General features: G+C 41.5%; 1 protein-coding gene across 1 annotated transcript; it reads right to left on the bottom strand.

The window, feature by feature from the left end:
• Positions 1–66: 66 nt before the first annotated feature.
• On the bottom strand, positions 67–16,722 carry LOC115162119 (JNK1/MAPK8-associated membrane protein). The gene is made up of 7 exons (XM_029713107.1): positions 16,360–16,722; positions 14,885–14,964; positions 14,595–14,749; positions 5,635–5,841; positions 5,175–5,356; positions 1,121–1,197; positions 67–992 (listed from the first exon to the last, which is right to left on the bottom strand). The coding sequence occupies exons 1-7, from the start codon at positions 16,361–16,363 to the stop codon at positions 774–776; spliced, it is 924 nt and encodes a 307-aa protein (XP_029568967.1). The 5' UTR covers positions 16,364–16,722; the 3' UTR covers positions 67–773.
• Positions 16,723–17,864: the final 1,142 nt, after the last annotated feature.

Here is a 17,864-nt window from a genome sequence, read left to right as displayed (position 1 = left end):
CCCCGGGCCAAACCCTAACGACGCTGGGCCAATTGTGCGCCGCCCTATGGGACTCCCAAACATGGCCGGTTGTGATACAGCCCAGGATCGAACCAGGGTCTGTAGTGATGTCTCTAGTACTGAGATGCAGTGCCTTAGATCGCTGAGCCACTCAGGAGCCCAAAATAATATGACAGTGAATATCTATATACAAAACAGCCTCAATGAGGAACAGTACATTCAAGTGGACACAAACGATACCATTCAATAATTAACACTTGAAATATATGGAGCTTTGTAGTTTATAGACATACAGTATGTACACATGTTGTTTGTATTCCCGCCTTAGTTCTAGGAATATCATAAAATCTTCCTTTTCACTGTGAGAAGAATATCAACTATCAACACTGCATGCAGCAGTCATCCTCCTACCATACTCAGAGAAGGCAGTAAAGGCTAGCGTCCATATATCTCCATGGACAACACCTCCTGAATTGATAGACAGGTGGACATTAAAGGTAGACTCAGCAATATCACGTAGATGCAGAAAGTAAACAGCAAAGTGGGTAAATTTCCGCAACAACTAAAAGCGTTGACGCACAAAGCTCAACTTCTCCACTGTTTTAGTCCAGCGTCTCCCAGCTGTAAGAGGGTGAAGTGTACCCCTGAACATGCACAGATAAGGCGTGTGACTGAAGTCTTGCATCACGCTCATCTCAATATCTGCGGTGCTGCTCGTAGCAACATCAATTCCCTGAGTCTAACTTTAATACCCACATCCATCTATAATAGTTCTAGTGGCCGTTGCCGCCTTCTGACAGAATCCGGCTAGGTTCAGTGAACCTGGCAGTGAGCAGGTAGAAAAGGGCGGGTCCAGGTACCAGGGCCAATAGAGGTAGGTCCTGCTCCAGTTTATCCAATCGGGAGATGGAGATGATGCCATACGCGTGAAGGAGCCAATGGCTGAAGAGCACCACCAACCTCTTCTTCTTGGCAGCGAGATTCTTGAAAGACTATGGATAGGAGTAAAGGGAGGAAACACTTAGGACATGGGATATGTGCTCAAACAATTATATTGACTGAGCTGATATCAAACTTAAAAAATGTTGGTTAGGGAAATATAAAATAAGCAGTTTCTTGCCTGTATTTCTGAGGCTGACATGTACACTGCCAGAGTAACCAGGGACAACACCAAAATAATGTATGGAAAAGCATAATCTGAAAAACAGAAAGCATCAAGCTTATACCACAGTCACATGGAAAGACCTTTACCGTAAATTCCGGACTATAAGCCGCAACTTTTTTCCCACGCTTTGAACTTCACGGCTTAAACAATGACGCGGCTAATATATGGATTTTTCCCGCTTTCAAATTTGTGGGTCCTGACAGCGTGGAGCATTGTCAAAAAATCCACTATCATCAACGGGTTTCGAAAGGCTGGACTGCTGCGTGTTGAAGAGGGCTCAGCGGGGGATTTGCCTCCGGATGAAAGTGACGAGAGCAACAATGAAAACGATCCAATATCGGATGAAGCAATTCTGAGGCTATTCAACTCCAACACCGAAGGAGATAGTTTCAGTGCACAGGAGGAGGAAGATAGTGACCAATGACTTTCTTGGTAGGCTGTTTACTGCTAATTTTTTATTTTTTGTTACAAGCCGTGTTTCATTAAAGCCTATTTATTTTCGTTAAAGCCTATTTATTTTTGTTACAAGCTGTGTTTCGTTAAAGCCTGTGTAAAGTTAATTTGTTTCAATGTACCGGTAGGCACCTGCGGCTTATAGACATGTGCGGCTTATTTATGTTCAAAATAATATTTTTTTTTTAAATTCAGTGGGTGCGGCTTATATTCAGGTGCGCTTAATAGTCCGGAAATTACGGTAGTCTCGCCAGGCCAAATCTTGTCTTGTTGCCTCGACTATTGGAAGTCTGGAGAACTTCAGTACTGGATTTAGTTTTTAGGATGGCTGTTAAATAGTGATGGGGGTGAAACAATATAGTCAGATAACGTGCTATTATTTAGTACAATAATATATAGCTACTTTGACGCCAAGTATCGATTTATATATATAGTACCAGTCAAAAGTTGGGACACACCTACTCATTCAAGGGTTTTTCTATATTGTAGAATAATAGTGAAGACTTCAAAACTATTAAATAAAGCATATGGAATCATATAGTAACCAAAAAAGTGTTAAACAAATCAAAATATATTTTATATTTGGAGATTCTTCAAAGTTTGCCTTGATGACAGCTTTGCACACTCTTGGCATTCTCTCAACCAGCTTCATGAGGTAGTCATCTGAAATGCATTTCAAATAACAGGTGTGCCTTGTTAAAAGTTAATTTGTGGGGCCTCCCGAGTGGCGCAGTGGTCTAAGTCACTGTGTCACTAGAAATTCTGGTGTCGAGTCCAGGCTCTGTCGCAGCCGGCCGCGACTGGGAGACCCATGGGGCGGCACACAATTGGCCCAGCGTCGGTATGTCCTTGTCTCACCGCGCTCCAGCGACTCCTGTGGCGGGCCGGGCGCATGCACAGACACGGTCGCCAGGTGTACGGTGTTACCACCAACACATTGGTGCGGCTGGCTTCCGGGTTAAGTGGGCATTGTGTCAAGAAGCACTGCGGCTTGGCTGGGTCGTGTTTCGGAGGATGCATGGCTCTCGACCTACGCCTCTCCCGAGTCCGTACGGTAGTTGCAGCGATGGAACAAGACTAACTACGAAATTAGGGAGAAAAAGGGGTGTAAATATATATACAGTTGAAGTCGGAAGTTAACATACACTTAGGTTGTAGTCATTAAAACTCATTTTTCAACCACTCCACAAATGTTTTGTTAAACTATAGTTTTGGCAAGTCGGTTAGGACATGTACTTTGTGCATGACAAGTCATTTTTCCAACAATTGTTTACAGACAGATTATTTCACAGTATCACAATTCCAGTGGGCCAGAAGTTTACATACACTAAGTTGACTGTGCCTTTAAACAGCTTGGAAAATTCCAGAAAATGATGTCATGGCTTTAGAAGCTTCTGATATGCTAATTGACATCATTTGAGTCAATTGGAGATGTACCTGTGGATGTATTTCAAAGCCTACCTTCAAACTCAGTGCCTCTTTGCTTGACATCATGGGAAAATCAAAAGAAATCAGCCAAGACCTCAGAAAAAATATTGTTGACCTCCACAAGTCTGGTTCATCCTTGGGAGCAATTTCCAAAAGCCTGAAGGTACCACGTTCATCTGTACAAACAATAGTATGCAAGTATAAACACCATGGGACCACGCAGCCGTTATACCGCTCAGGAAGGAGACGCGTACTGTCTCCTAGAGAGGAAAGTACTTTGGTGCGAAAAGTGCAAATCAATCCCAGAACAACAGCAATGGACCTTGTGAAGATGCTGGAGGAAACAGGTACAAAAGTGTCTATATCCACAGTAAAATGAGTCCTATATCGACTTAACCTGAAAGGCTACTCATCAAGGAAGAAGCCACTGCTCCAAAACCGCCATAAAAAAGCTCGACTACGGTTTGCAACTGCACATGGGGACAAAGATTGTACTTTTTGGAGAATTGTCCTCTGGTCTGATGAAACAAAAATAGAACTGTTTGGCCATAATGACCATTGTTTTGTTTGGAGGAAAAAGGGGGACGCTTGCAAGCCGAAGAACACCATCCCAACTGTGAAGCACAGGGGTGGCAGCATCATGTTGTGGGGGTGCTTTGCTGCAGGAGGGACTGATGCACTTCACAAAATACATGGCATCATGAGGCAGGAAAATTGTGTGGATATAGTGAAGCAACATCTCAAGACATCTGTCAGGAAGTTAAAGCTTGGTCGCAAATGGGTCTTCCAAATGTACAATGACCCCAAGCATACTTCCATAGTTGTGGCAAAATGGCATAAGGACAACAAAGTCAAGGTATTGGAGTGGCCATCACAAAGCCCTGACCTCAATCCTATAGAAAACTTGAGGGCAGAACTGAAAAAGCGTGTGCGAGCAAGGAGGCCTACAAACCTGACTCAGTTACACCAGCTCTGTCAGGAGGAATGGGCCAAAATTAACCCAATTTGTGGGAAGCTTGTGGAAGGCTACCCAAAACGTTTGACCCAAGTTAAACAATTTCAAGGCAATGCTACCTAATACTAATTGAGTGTATGTAAACTTCTGACCCACTGGGAATGTGATGAAAGAAATAAAAGCTGAAATAAATAATTCTCTACTATTATTCTGACATTTCACATTCTTAAAATAAAGTGGTGATCCTAACTTAACTAAAACAGGGATTTTTACTAGGATTAAATGTCAGGAATTGTGAAAAACTGAGATTAAATGTATTTGGCTAAAATGTATGTAAACTTCTGACTTCAACTGTACAACACTGACTCTTTTCTTCTGCAACTGCTAAAAGTTTGGGACAGGTTATTTAGCTTGTGACTTTACTCTCTTTATGACTGATACTTACAGTGCTTTTCAAAATGGATACTACAACTCTAAATTTCCTTATTGATTTTAAGGCAATGCTACCAAATACTAATTGAGTGTATGTAAACTTCTGACCCACTGGGAAAATGTGATTAAATAAATAAATAAAAATAAATTACTCTCTACTAGTGTATGTAAACTTCCGACTTCAACTGTATATATACACACACACACACAAATATTCAATATAATTTATTTCCTTTTCAATGCATTTGAGCCAATCAGTTGTGTTGTGACAAGGTAGGGTTGGTATACAGAAGATAGCCCTATTTGGTAAAACATAATTCCACAGATGTCTCAAGTTGAGGTGTGCAATTAGCATGCTGACTGCAGGAATGTCCACCAGAACTATTGCCAGAGATCACACAGGCCACAATATTTGATGGGTTTGATAAGTAGAAATGTGTCACTAGTTTCCATGGAGTCTACATGGAAACTAGTGACACATTTCTACTTATCAAACCCATCAAATATTGTGGCCTGTGTGATCTCTGGCAATAGTTCTGGTGGACATTTTATTTTTGGTCTTCCTGGGGAGAACTTCCCCAGGCATTGGAACAGAACGTGAGGTGCCTAGGCGACAAGACCTATGGCTTTAAAATAATGCATTTCACATAAATCAATTATGTAACCATAAATACTATATAAATGGAAACCGAACCGGGCTGGCCCGAACCAGACCAGACCCTTTTTTGAAAGCATACTCACAGAGCAGGCCACCTCCCACAGCTTGCAGGACTGTCAGGATGGGGAAGAAGTAGAGAGCAGCGTAGATGCTCTTGAAGCGGTCAGATTTCCCCAGACCACAGGCGATCTTCTTGACCAGAAGTGGACGCAGAAGCATCATGAACACCAGGCAGAAGGCGTAGTAGATCAACACTATAGTGTACCTGCGGATACAGAATAAGTCATGTTATTCAATGAACAAAACATCTCACATCACACTGTGCTTGATGGTGCGCACACTGCTCTGAAGCTGAACATGCCAACCAATTTCATATGTTCAGCTCATATCAGTTGATGATGAGACCGTTTCCAGATAGAGACTGAAATTAATCCTGGACTAAAAAGCTATTTCAGCATGCTTTGAGTCCAGGCCTAACTGAGAAACCAGCCCTAAAAGTGTATAGATCCCATTCATGACATGGACGAGCCATAGGCTACTCACAGGGGAAAGACAGCTTCCTGTGTGCAGTGTAGAGTGGTGATGTAGTCTGGGCTGGAGTTGTACAGCATGGTGTACCAGTCTGAAAGCATCTGGACTCTGCAGGACCTGATAGACAGCAGACCCACTGGGTCGTTGACCAGCAGAGTCACCATAGCCGCAGCGCTGCACTCAAACAGGGCTGTGATGTGTTGGAAGAGGGCACTGGAGCTTCAGAAAGATATACATAATATCAGTAACAATGTGAGTTACCAAGTAGGCTACTACAGGACCATGTTTATTTCCTTTCATAAAACACTCCTACAGCAGTTTTGGGGAGTAGTAAACTGCATGTAGTTTAACCAGTAATTCAACTACATTTTGCAGTAGCTTGATGGTAGACAAACTAAATTCAAAATATTGCTAGTGTTAAAAGTAGTTAATTACTTTTTGCCATGTAGCAAAAATAAAATATGGGTGAAGTCAAGAATTTCCTTTCTTTTTCGGGCATCAGACATGCCTAATTCACACCTGAAACATAGTTTTTGGTGTTTAATAGGCTAAATTACACATTCTGTTAACAACGGACTCCAGATTGATCTGTTCTTGCAATTTGGAGTCTAAGACATTTCAGATTTTGATATGATAATTTATAACGAAGTAGCGAACTACTTTTTCAAAGTAACTTTAGTTAAGTAAATAGTTTTTTTCTTAAAAAAATGGTAGCTTTAATGCAACTATTTGCATTAACAGGTTAACCTGTTTCTTCTGCAACTGCTAAAAGTTAACTTCTTTCACAAGTAATTGGTAACTTGGTCAACTATATTTTCAGAGTAGCTTCCCCAACACTGCTCTACAGTGAATGACACAATATGTATCCTATTGGCCATGGGTATGACCAGTGGAGCGTGTTCATGGATGCAATGGGATGCCAGGCTTCCCAAGAAAAAAAAAAAAAAATCATACAAAATCATTTCTTTCATCTCTCCGAATTTCATAAACTTCCTTACATTCTTAAGAAACTGAATGCATCTCACCAGAGAAAGAATCAGAGTGAACAAAACCAAAAAAAAGTGTCAAGGGAAGCAAGTTTGGATTTGGCTTCAGACCAATCACATCACAAACCAAACGTCATTATTGACAGAAAAAAACTAGAATTGTTGCATATCGTTGTGTTGTCCTCCTCCGGTGTCTAGCTAGCTATTTTTGGTATCTTTTAGTTGTCACTAGGGTTGCAAAGGGTCGGAAACTTTCCTGTTAATTTCCTGAATTTTTCCAGGATATTTTCCATGGGAAGTTAATGTTGGGAATTTTGCTTCAATTCATCAAAAAAAGTTAGCTTATAACAGTGAACCTTTTTTGTGGGATTCACATAAGGCAAGTATAGATAGGTATTGTGGCATATTTTGGTTAAACTATCCCCAATTCAATGGAATTGCAACCCTCTGCATGCACAGTGCACTCTTCCATCACATGTACAGCTGATTCTCAAGATCTTGCACACTAATGAGATGCTATTGAGCCCACACTACTACACTGTCTGAGCCAAGGACCACATCCTTTCTGGTAAGTTTTGATTACAATACTGGGTGGGGTAAATATATTTTATATGACATACATGATTTGTTAACTAGTAAATAGTAGCCTACAGCAAAGTGTGTTTAAATATTTTCTAACTTGTTAACAACTTCTGCTAGTTAGCTTTTGCTACCATGTGGGTTTTAGCTTGCTTTAGCCTGCTAACTGAGTGTTAATTCACCTACAGGTTTCATTTTAAAACATTTATCTTACAAAGGAGTTCTTTAATCTAACTGCTTAACCCTTTTATCTGTACATGGAATTGTATTTTGTTTTATTTTTACAATTTTTTTTCTAATCTTTAGAGGAAAATGCCACGGGCACTATCGGATGTGTGGAGACATTTCACTGCAGCTAATGTAGAAGGAAAAGCTGTGTACATTTGCAAATACTGTGCCAAATCATATGTGAAGAATGCAACAAAGATGCAGAATCATCTGACCAAGTGCATAAAGTTCCCTCAGCGCTCACAACAAGCAACCTCTGACAAAAGTCCCTCTACTTCTATTCGAGGTGAAAATGATGAATTTGACACCTTATCAATAGCAACAGCTCATGGTCCTCCTGGAATCAGAAGTTTTTGTTCACTCAATGGAGGAACGTAGTCAGAGAAATGCTGATGAATGTCTTGCTCGAGCTGTGTATGCAACTGGTTCACCTCTGATGCTCACAGGCAATGTGTATTGGAAGAGATATCTGAATGTTCTTCGATTTAACCATTCACAATGTCTACTAATGATAAGGTAAAATGTTTGTCTCCATATGATATGGTAAATATATCCAATGCAAAAAAACATCTACATTTAAATGGTATTAATATTAATTTGCATATATTTCCATTAATTCCCATATATTCCTGTTAATTCCCATGGAAAGTTTCCACCTCTGAATTATCCCCAAAATGTGCAACCTTAGTTGTCACTGTATTAGACTAACCATAGGTGATTGATCTTCGCAGCTAGCTAGTTGCTACCGAGTGGCTATTGTGTCTAACGCCCTTGTCCAGAAGCATGCACCAGTTAGCCTCAAGCTAGGCCCATCTCCCAGCTAGCAAATGAAGTACACCAACTACAACACTTCTCTTGCCAATTGGCCTGGACCCTTTGTCAACACGGAGCCCCGCCGATCCATCGCGACTGGTCTGCTGAAGTAACTCGGTCGATGGGCTCTCAACCGGCCTCTGCGTCGTTGGTGATGATCCATCTGCTAGCCCTGGCCTGCTAGCTCCCTGAACACCGTGTCTCCCGCTCGCTCAACGTAGTAATCGACTACCGAACGGCTCCCTGTTTCATCTATTGCTCTTCATTGGACCCTATGATCACTCGGCTACACAGCCGATGCCTGCTGGACTGTCCATTAACACAGTACTTCATTTTGTTTGTCTGTCTGCTAGAGGTTGACCGATTATGATTTTTCAACGCGGTACCGATTATTGGGGGGCCGAAAAAAAGCCGATACTGATTAAATCGGACGATTTTTTTTATTTATTTGTAATAATGACAATTACAACAATACTGAATGAACACTTATTTTAACTTAATATGATACATTAATAAAATCAATTTAGCCTCAAATAAATAGTGAAACATGTTCAATTTGGTTTAAATAATGAAAAAACAAAGTGTTGGAGAAGAAAGTAAAAGTGCAATATGTGCCATGTAAGAAAACTAACGTTTAAGTTCCTTGCTCAGAACATGAGAACATATGAAAGCTGGTTGTTCCTTTTAACATGAGTCTTCAATATTCCCAGGTAAGAAGTTTTAGGTTGTATACGATTTGTATTTCATATACCTTTGACTATTGGATGTTCTTAAAAGCACTTTAGTATTGCCAGTAACAGTATAGCTTCCGTCCCTCTCCTCGCTCCTACCTGGGCTCGAACCAGGAACACATCGACAGCAGCCACCCTCGAAGCAGCGTTACCCATGCAGAGCAAGGGGAACAACTACTCCAAGTCTCAGAGCGAGTGACGTTTGAAACGCTATTAGCGCGCACCCCGCTAACTAGCAAGCCATTTCAAATCGGTTACACAAGTCTAATCACGGGAGTGGATAGGCTTGAAGTCATAAACAGCGCAATGCTTGAAGCATTGCAAAGAGCTGCTGGCAAAACGCACTAAAGTGTTGTTTGAATGAATGCTTACGAGCCTGCTGGTGCCTACCACCGCTCAGTCAGACTGCTCTATCAAATAATAGACTTAATTATAATAAACACACAGAAATACGAGCCTTAGGTCATTAATATGGTAGAATCCGGAAACTATCATCTCGAAAACAAAACGTTTTTCCTTTCAGTGAAATACGGAACCGTTCCGTATTTTATCTAATGGGTGGCATCCCTAAGTCTAAATATTCCTGTTACATTGCACAACCTTCAATGTTATGTCATAATTACGGAAAATTCTGGCAAATTACGCAACGAGCCAGGCGGCCCAAACTGTTGCATAAATACCCTGACTCTGCGTGCAATGAACGCAAGAGAAGTGACACAATTTCACCTGGTTAATATTGCCTGCTAACCTGGATTTCTTTTAGGTAAATATGCAGGTTTAAAAATATATAAATTCTGTGTATTGATTTTAAGAAAGGCGTTGAAGTTTATGGTTAGGTACAGTCGTGCAACGATTGTGCTTTTTTCGCAAATGCGCTTTTGTTAAATCATCCCCAGTTTGGCGAAGTTGGCTGTCTTTGTTAGGAAGAAAGTCTTCACACAGTTCGCAACGAGCCAGGCAGCCCAAACTGCTTCATATACCCTGACTCTGTTGCAAGAGGTGACACATTTTCCCTAGTTAAAAAAAATTCATGTTAGCAGGCAATGTTAACTAAATATGCAGGTTTAAAAATATACTGCTCAAAAAAATAAAGGGAACACTAAAATAACACATCCTAGATCTGAATGAATGAAATAATCTTATTAAATACTTTTTTCTTTACATAGTTGAATGTGCTGACAACAAAAATCACACAAAAATAATCAATGGAAATCCAATTTATCAACCCATGGAGGTCTGGATTTGGAGTCACACTCAAAATTAAAGTGGAAAACCACACTACGGGCTGATCCAACTTTGATGTAATGTCCTTAAAACAAGTCAAAATGAGGCTCTGTAGTGTGTGTGGCCTCCACGTGCCTGTATGACCTCCCTACAACGCCTGGGCATGCTCCTGATGAGGTGGCGGATGGTCTCCTGAGGGATCTCCTCCCAGACCTGGACTAAAGCATCCGCCAACTCCTGGACAGTCTGTGGTGCAACGTGGCGTTGGTGGATGGAGCGAGACATGATGTCCCAGATGTGCTCAATTGGATTCAAGTCTGGGGAACGGGCGGGCCAGTCCATAGCATCAATGCCTTCCTCTTGCAGGAACTGCTGACACACTCCAGCCACATGAGGTCTAGCATTGTCTTGCATTAGGAGGAACCCAGGGCCATCCGCACCAGCATATGGTCTCATAAGGGGTCTGAGGATCTCATCTCGGTACCTAATGGCAGTCAGGCTACCTCTGGCGAGCACATGGAGGGCTGTGAAGAGCACAGGGCGCCAGTGGCGAATTTGCCAATCTTGGTGTTCTCTGGCAAATGCCAAATGTCCTGCACGGTGTTGGGCTGTGAGCACAACCCCCACTTGTGGACGTCGGGCCCTCATACCACCCTCATGGAGTCTGTTTCTGACCGTTTGAGCAGACACATGCACATTTGTGGCCTGCTGGAGGTAATTTTGCAGGGCTCTGGCAGTGCTCCTCCTGCTCCTCCTTGCATAAAGGCGGAGGTAGCGGTCCTGCTGCTGGTTTGTTGGGGGTGTCTTGCTATTTGCCTATAATTTCCAGCTGTTGTCTTTTCCATTTGCACAACAGCATGTGAAATTTATTGTCAATCAGTGTTGCTTCCTAAGTAGACAGTTTGATTTCACAGAAGTGTGATTGACTTGGAGTTACATTATGTTGTTTAAGTGTTCCCTTTATTTTTTTGAGCAGTGTATATACTTGTGTATTGATTTTAAAGAAAGACATTTATGTTTATGGTTAGGTACACGTTGGAGCAACGACAGTCCTTTTTCACGAATGCGCACCGCACCAATTATATGCAACGCAGGACAGGCTAGTTAAACTAGTAATATCAACCATGTGTAGTTAACTAGTGATTATGATTGATTGATTGTTTTTTTATAAGATAAGTTTAATGCTAGCTAGCAACTTACCTTGGCTTCTTACTGCATTCGCATAATAGGCAGGCTCCTCGTGGAGTGCAATGTAAAGCAAGTGGTTAGAATGTTGGACTAGTTAACCGTAAGGTTGCAAGATTGAATCCCCGAGCTGACAAGGTAAAAATCAGTCGTTCTGCCCCTGAACAAGGCAGTTAACCCACCGTTCCTAGGCCGTCATTGAAAATTAGAATGTGTTCTTAACTTGCCTAGTTAAATAAAGGGGTAAAAAAATTAATATAATAATATTAACTGTAAAAAATAATAATAATTGTAAAAAAATTAAATGTAAAAAATAAAATTAAAAAAACGTTTAAATTTTTTTTTTTTTTTTTTTTTTTTTTTTTTTTTTTTTTTTTTTAAATCGGCCAAATCGGTGACCAAAAATACCGATTTCCAAATGTTATGAAAACTTGAAATTGGCCCTAATTAATCGGCCATTCCGATTAATCGGTCGACCTCTACTGTCTGCCCCAGCCTCAAACTCAGGCCCTGTGTGTAGCTAACTGACTCTGTGCCCATTCATCGCCATCTACCCGTTGTTGTTGTCCTTGCTGTTTACCTGTTGATGTCTCAGCTCTCCCAATCAACACCTGTGATTGCTTTATGCCTTTCTCTAATGTCAATATGCCTTGAATACTGTTGTTTAGGGCAGCTCTCATTATTTAATTTTGCTGCGGAGCCCCTAGTCCTGCTCAACATGCCTCGGATAGCTCCTTTGTCCCACCCCCCACACATGCAGAGACCGCACCCAGCTTAACTAGCGCCTACAGAGATGCAAACTCTCTCATCGTCACTCAATACCTAGGTTTACCCCCACTGTATTCGCACCCTACCATACCCTTGTCTGTACACTATGCCCTGAATCTATTCTACCACGACCAGAAAGTCTTCTACTTTTAAAGTTCCATCTCTCCAGAAATAAATCCCTCACTGTTGCCGCTTGTTATAGACCCCCCTCACCTCCTAGCTGTGCCCTGGACACCATGTGTGAATTGATTGCCCCACATCTATCGTCAGAGTTCGTACTGCTAGGTGACTTAAATTGGGATATGCTTAACACCCTGGCCATCCTACAATCTAAGCTAGATGCCCTCAATCTCACACAAATTATCAAGGAACCTACCAGGTACAACCCCAAATCCGTGAACATGGGCACCCTCAAAGATATCATCCTGACAAACTTGCCCTCTAAATACACCTCTGCTGTTTTCAACCAGGATCTCAGCGATCACTGCCTCATTGCCTGCGTCCGCAGTCAAACGACCACCCCTCATCACTATCAAACGCTCCCTAAAACACTTCTGCGAACAGGCCTTTCTAATCGACCTGGCCCGGGTATGCTGGAAAGATATTGACCTCATCCCGTCATTAGAGGATGCCTGGTTCTTTAAAAGTGCTTTCCTCACCATCTTAAATAAGCATGCCCCTTTCAAAAAATGTTGAACAAAGAACAGATACAGCCCTTGGTTCACTCCAGAATTGACTGCCCTTGACCAGCACAAAAACACCCTGTGGCGTACTGCACGAGCTTCGAATAGTCCCCGCAATATACAACTTTTCAGGGAAGTCAGGAACCAATACACACAGTCAGTAAGGAAAGCAAAGGCTAGCTTTTTCAAACAGAAATTTGCATCCTGCAGCACTAATTCCAAAAAGTTTTGGGACACTTAAGTCCATGGAGAATGAGAGTACCTCCTCCCAGCTGCCCACTGCACTGAGAATAGGAAACACTGTCACCACTGATAAATCCATGGTAATCGAGAATTTCAATAAGCATTTCTCTACGGCTGGCCATGCTTTCCACCTGGCTACCCCAACCCCGGCCAACAACTCTGCACCCTCCGCAGCAACTGGCCCAAACCTCCCCCCCCGCTTCTCCTTCACCCAAATCCAGACAGCTGATGTTCTCAAAGAGCTGCAAAATCTGGATCCCTACAAATCAGCTGGGCTAGACAATCTGGACCCTCTCTTCCTAAAATTATCCGCCGCAATTGTTGCAACCCCTATTACTAGTCTGTTCAACCTCTCATATTATCTGAGATTCCTAAAGATTGGAAAGCGGCCATGGTCATCCCCCTCTTCAAAGGGGGAGACACTAGACCCAAACTGTTACAGACCTATATCCATTCTGCCCTACCTTTCTAAAGTCTTCGAAAGACAAGTGAACGCCATCGATAAGAGACATTACTGTGCAGCCATATTCATCGACCTGGCCAAGGCTTTCGACTCTGTCAATCTCCGTATCTTTATCGGCAGACTCAACAGCCTCGCCTGGCTCATACATATCACTCCAGTGTAAATTGCTAAATTGTAATTACTTCGCCACTAGTGGCCTATTTATTGCCTTACCTCCTTACTTCATTTGCATACACTGTATACAGATTTGTCTGTGTTATTGAATGTCCGATTGTTTATCCCATGTGTAACTCTGTTGTTTTTGCTTTGCTTTATCTTGGCCAGGTCGCAGTTGTAAATGAGAACTTGTTCTCAACTGACCTACCTGGTTAAATAAAGGTGAATCAAAAAAATAAAAATATAAAATAAAGATGTTGGTGTTGAAATGTTGCTGGAATAGTGGAATCAGCTCCTGTTTTCTTTGAGACTTGCAGACTTCCTTGACCATGTAACTGTTTGTTTCATGCAATATGTTTTGTGGACTTCACCGGACAGATGTTGCTCTCCAGTTTTGTAACGAAACAAAGGTGTGGTTGAATTTATTCTGCCACTGTCTTTTTATTATCTCGGCCTTTAGCCCTATATCACGGTGCCAAGGCTTATGAACTAACAAGTTATTATCTCGGCCTTTAGCCCTATATCACGGTGCCAAGGCTTATGAACTAACAAGTTATTATCTCGGCCTTTAGCCCTATATCACGGTGCCAAGGCTTATGAACTAACAAGTTATTATCTCGGCCTTTAGCCCTATATCACGGTGCCAAGGCTTATGAACTAACAAGTTATTATCTCGGCCTTTAGCCCTATATCACGGTGCCAAGGCTTATGAACTAACAAGTTATTATCTCGGCCTTTAGCCCTATATCACGGTGCCAAGGCTTATGAACTAACAAGTTATTGAGCAAACGACGCAATTATCACAACAGATAGGTTGTAATGTTTTTCTTCTGGATTAGCTTCTCTAGTGATTTAACCTACATGCCACAATTGGTTATGACTGCAGTAATTTGGGCTGAAAATGAGACATTACCTTTTCTTCCCAGAGTACCACTCGATGAAGAACCAGTGTAGAAGCAGTGGCAGCATTGCCATGAAGCCCAGGTACAGCCAGTCATAAAGTTCAGGGGATTCTGTACACTTCTCACAGATCTTCTGCATGTTTGTCTTCTCTCCTCTGGGACATACCTGATAATTCAACTACATTTTAGGGTATGGGTTTAGACTAACACTAGGTTACAGAACTTAGTGCTACAGTAGTAACTAGAATGCCCTTCCAACAGCTCAGTTGATTTGTTAAAATTCAGCTGGAACTATACTCACCCCACATTCTCCATCAAACGAGCCATTTATCAACATCTTGCCACAATAATGTCCCGGACAAGTTGAACTCATGGCTACGGCTGTAATGAAACAGTAATACAACAAGTCAGTTATTGACAATACTGCGGACATCTAACAATGTAGCTACATTACATAAACAAAAGTATGTGGACACCTGCTCGTCAAACATCTCAATGCAAAATCATCGGCATTAATATGGAGTTGGTCTTCCCTTTGCTGCTATAACAGCCTCCACTCTTCTGGGAAGGCTTTCCACTAAATGTTGGAACATCGCTGCGGGGACTTGCTTCCATTCAGCCACAAGCTCCTTAGTTAGATTAGTGCTTAGTTAGATTAGGCCTGGCTCATAGTTTGCGATCCAATTCATCCCAAAGGTGTTTGATGGGGTTGAGGTCAGGGCCCTGTGCAGGCCAGTGAAGTTCTTCCACACCGATCTCAACAAACCCTTTCTGTATGGACCTCACTTTGTGCACAGGGGCATTGTCATGCTGAAACAGGACAAGGCCTTCCTCAAACTGTTGCCACAAAGTTGGAAGCACAGAATCATCTAGAATGTCATTGTATGGTGAAGCGTTAAGATTTCCCTTCACTGGAACTAAGGGGCCTAGCCCTAACCATGAAAAACAGCCCCAGACCATTATTCCTCCTCCACCTTACTTTACAGCTGGCACTATGCATTGGGGCAGGTAGTGTTCTCCTGGCATCCACCAAACCCAGATTCGTTCGTCGGACTCCCAGATGGTGAAGTGTGATTCATCACTCCAGAGAAAGCAGTTCCACTGCTGAAGAGTCCAATGGCAGCGAGCTTTACACCACTCGAGTCAATGCTTGGCATTGCGTATGAAGATCTTAGACTTGTATGCAGCTGCTCAGTCATGGAAACCCATTTCATGAAGCTGACTTTGCTTCCAGAGGCGGTTTGGAACTCAGTTGTGAGTGTTGCAACCGAGGACAGACTATTTTTATATGCTATGCATTTCAGCACTCCGTGGTTCAGGTCTGTGAGCTTGTGTGGCCTACCACTTCGCAGCTGAGCTGTTCTTGCTCCTAGACATTAACAGCACTTACAGTTGACCGGTACAGCTCTAGCAGGGCAGAAATTTGACAAACTGACTTGTTGGAATGGTGGCATCCTATGACGGTGCCACGTTGAAAGTTACTGCGCTCTTCAGTAAGGCCATTCTACTGCCAATGTTTGTCTATGGAGATCGCATGGCTGTGTGCTCGATTTTATACATCTGTCAGCAACAGGTGTGGCTGAAATAGCCGAATCCACTAATGTGAAGGGGTGTCCACATACTTTTGTGTATATATAGTGTAACGTTACTTATCACCTAAAAACTAGAAAGTATGTTGGTTAGCGAGCTAGCTTTCCTGGTTTAGGCGACAGGGCGTAATATTCAAGTCATCACATCATTAAGCAGACACTTTCCAAGTATAATGTAGCTACATACCCATCTTATTATTCAATCTCCATATGATTTAGATGAATACTTAGCACGTGATGTTTACGATGTATCCAAACAACGATTTAATTTCTGCTACATCAACCGATAAACCGGAAGCTCCTGCAACAGGGGTTCGGTCGTCACTAGCTACCACAAGCACAAAGTCGTACACCCCGCCTATTTCTGCAATTGATCTTCTTAAAATTGTATTTTAAAGCAAACCTTAACCCCACTGCTAACCTAATGCCTAACCATAAAGTTAATTTTTATTTCATGAATTGTTACGATATACCCAATTTTGACTTTGTGCCTGTGGTATCTAGTGGAAACCCAATATGTCTTCAATTTACTTCTTCGCCCTTTTTGGTTTGTGTGCGTCAAGCTGACTAAAGATAGGCGCAAGAGCTCCACCCTGGGTTCCGGAAAAATACCAATCCCAAATTGAGCACAGTGGACAAATACTGATCAAATGATATTACTAGGGCTGTCAAATAAAACAATTTTAATGGATTTGCTGTGTTTAATCTCGATTAATTGCAAATTCAGCTGTAATTTAATTTTTTTATACAAAAAGCATCATAAGAATATTGACGTCTTGATTTTGTCCAAAGTAAGATAAACTAAATAAGAAAACATTTACATTTACATTTACGTCATTTAGCAGACGCTCTTATCCAGAGCGACTTACAAATTGATAATGTACACACTTTAGCCTCGTTTACACCTTGTGCTAACATGTGCGCTAACACCTTGCGCTAACATGTGAGTTTTGTGATCATCTGATCAATATGATCTAATTACTATCTGATCAAAGTTTGTCGCGTCTACACATGATGTTAAAATATCTCTCTTATCCGTCCACTGTGTCCACATTGTGACCAGATTTCCTGGTGCCTCCCTGTATGGTAAATATTTGAAGATTATTTCAATATAATGTGAATGTATTATTTTAAGACAATTATTGATGCCATAAGTCAATGGCACTAGCTGTCAATAATTTTTTTAATAGATTTTTTACAAGCATTTTGCTACATCTGCAATAACATCTGCTAAACACATGTATGTGACCAATAAAATCTGCACTTGATTGATTTCCAGATGATCACAATGTGTCTTAATCGTCTACACCTGTCTAAAAATGTTGGCACAATCAGAATGTGGACAAGATCAGAACAAATGCTACACGTTAGCACCAGATGTAAGCAGGGCTTTTCTTTAACCTCAACGTCAACTTGGTTTGATCTTCACATTAATGTATTTTTAGCTGTATACATAGTATTTTTGATGTTTTCAATATATTTGGAACACTTTCAGACAATGCACATAATCACACCAAAAAAATGTAAGACTTTATTTTAAAGGTACCTGATAAACTATTTATAAATTGTGTGTTCACCATTTCTTTATCATTAGTCCCGCATTTATAAAGCATTTACGAATCATTAGTTAAGTCTTTGTTCAGTCCTCAATCTAAAGTGAGTGCTATTTACACTTTATAAACATTTTATAAA

The sequence above is a fragment of the Salmo trutta genome, chromosome 25 (genome assembly GCF_901001165.1).
Source record: "Salmo trutta chromosome 25, fSalTru1.1, whole genome shotgun sequence".
Lineage (NCBI taxonomy): Eukaryota > Metazoa > Chordata > Actinopteri > Salmoniformes > Salmonidae > Salmo > Salmo trutta.
Note: the sequence above shows the minus strand (reverse complement) of the source record. Positions and strands in the feature narration are given on the sequence as shown.

Excerpts from the sequence above, each read along its gene's own strand:
- LOC115162119 (XM_029713107.1), bottom strand. Across the intron at positions 1,198-5,174 it reads TGTGGGAGGTGGCCTGCTCT|ATTATGCTTTTCCATACATT; the intron begins GTGAGTATGCTT and ends TCTGTTTTTCAG. Across the intron at positions 993-1,120 it reads TGTCAGCCTCAGAAATACAG|TCTTTCAAGAATCTCGCTGC; the intron begins GCAAGAAACTGC and ends TCCTATCCATAG.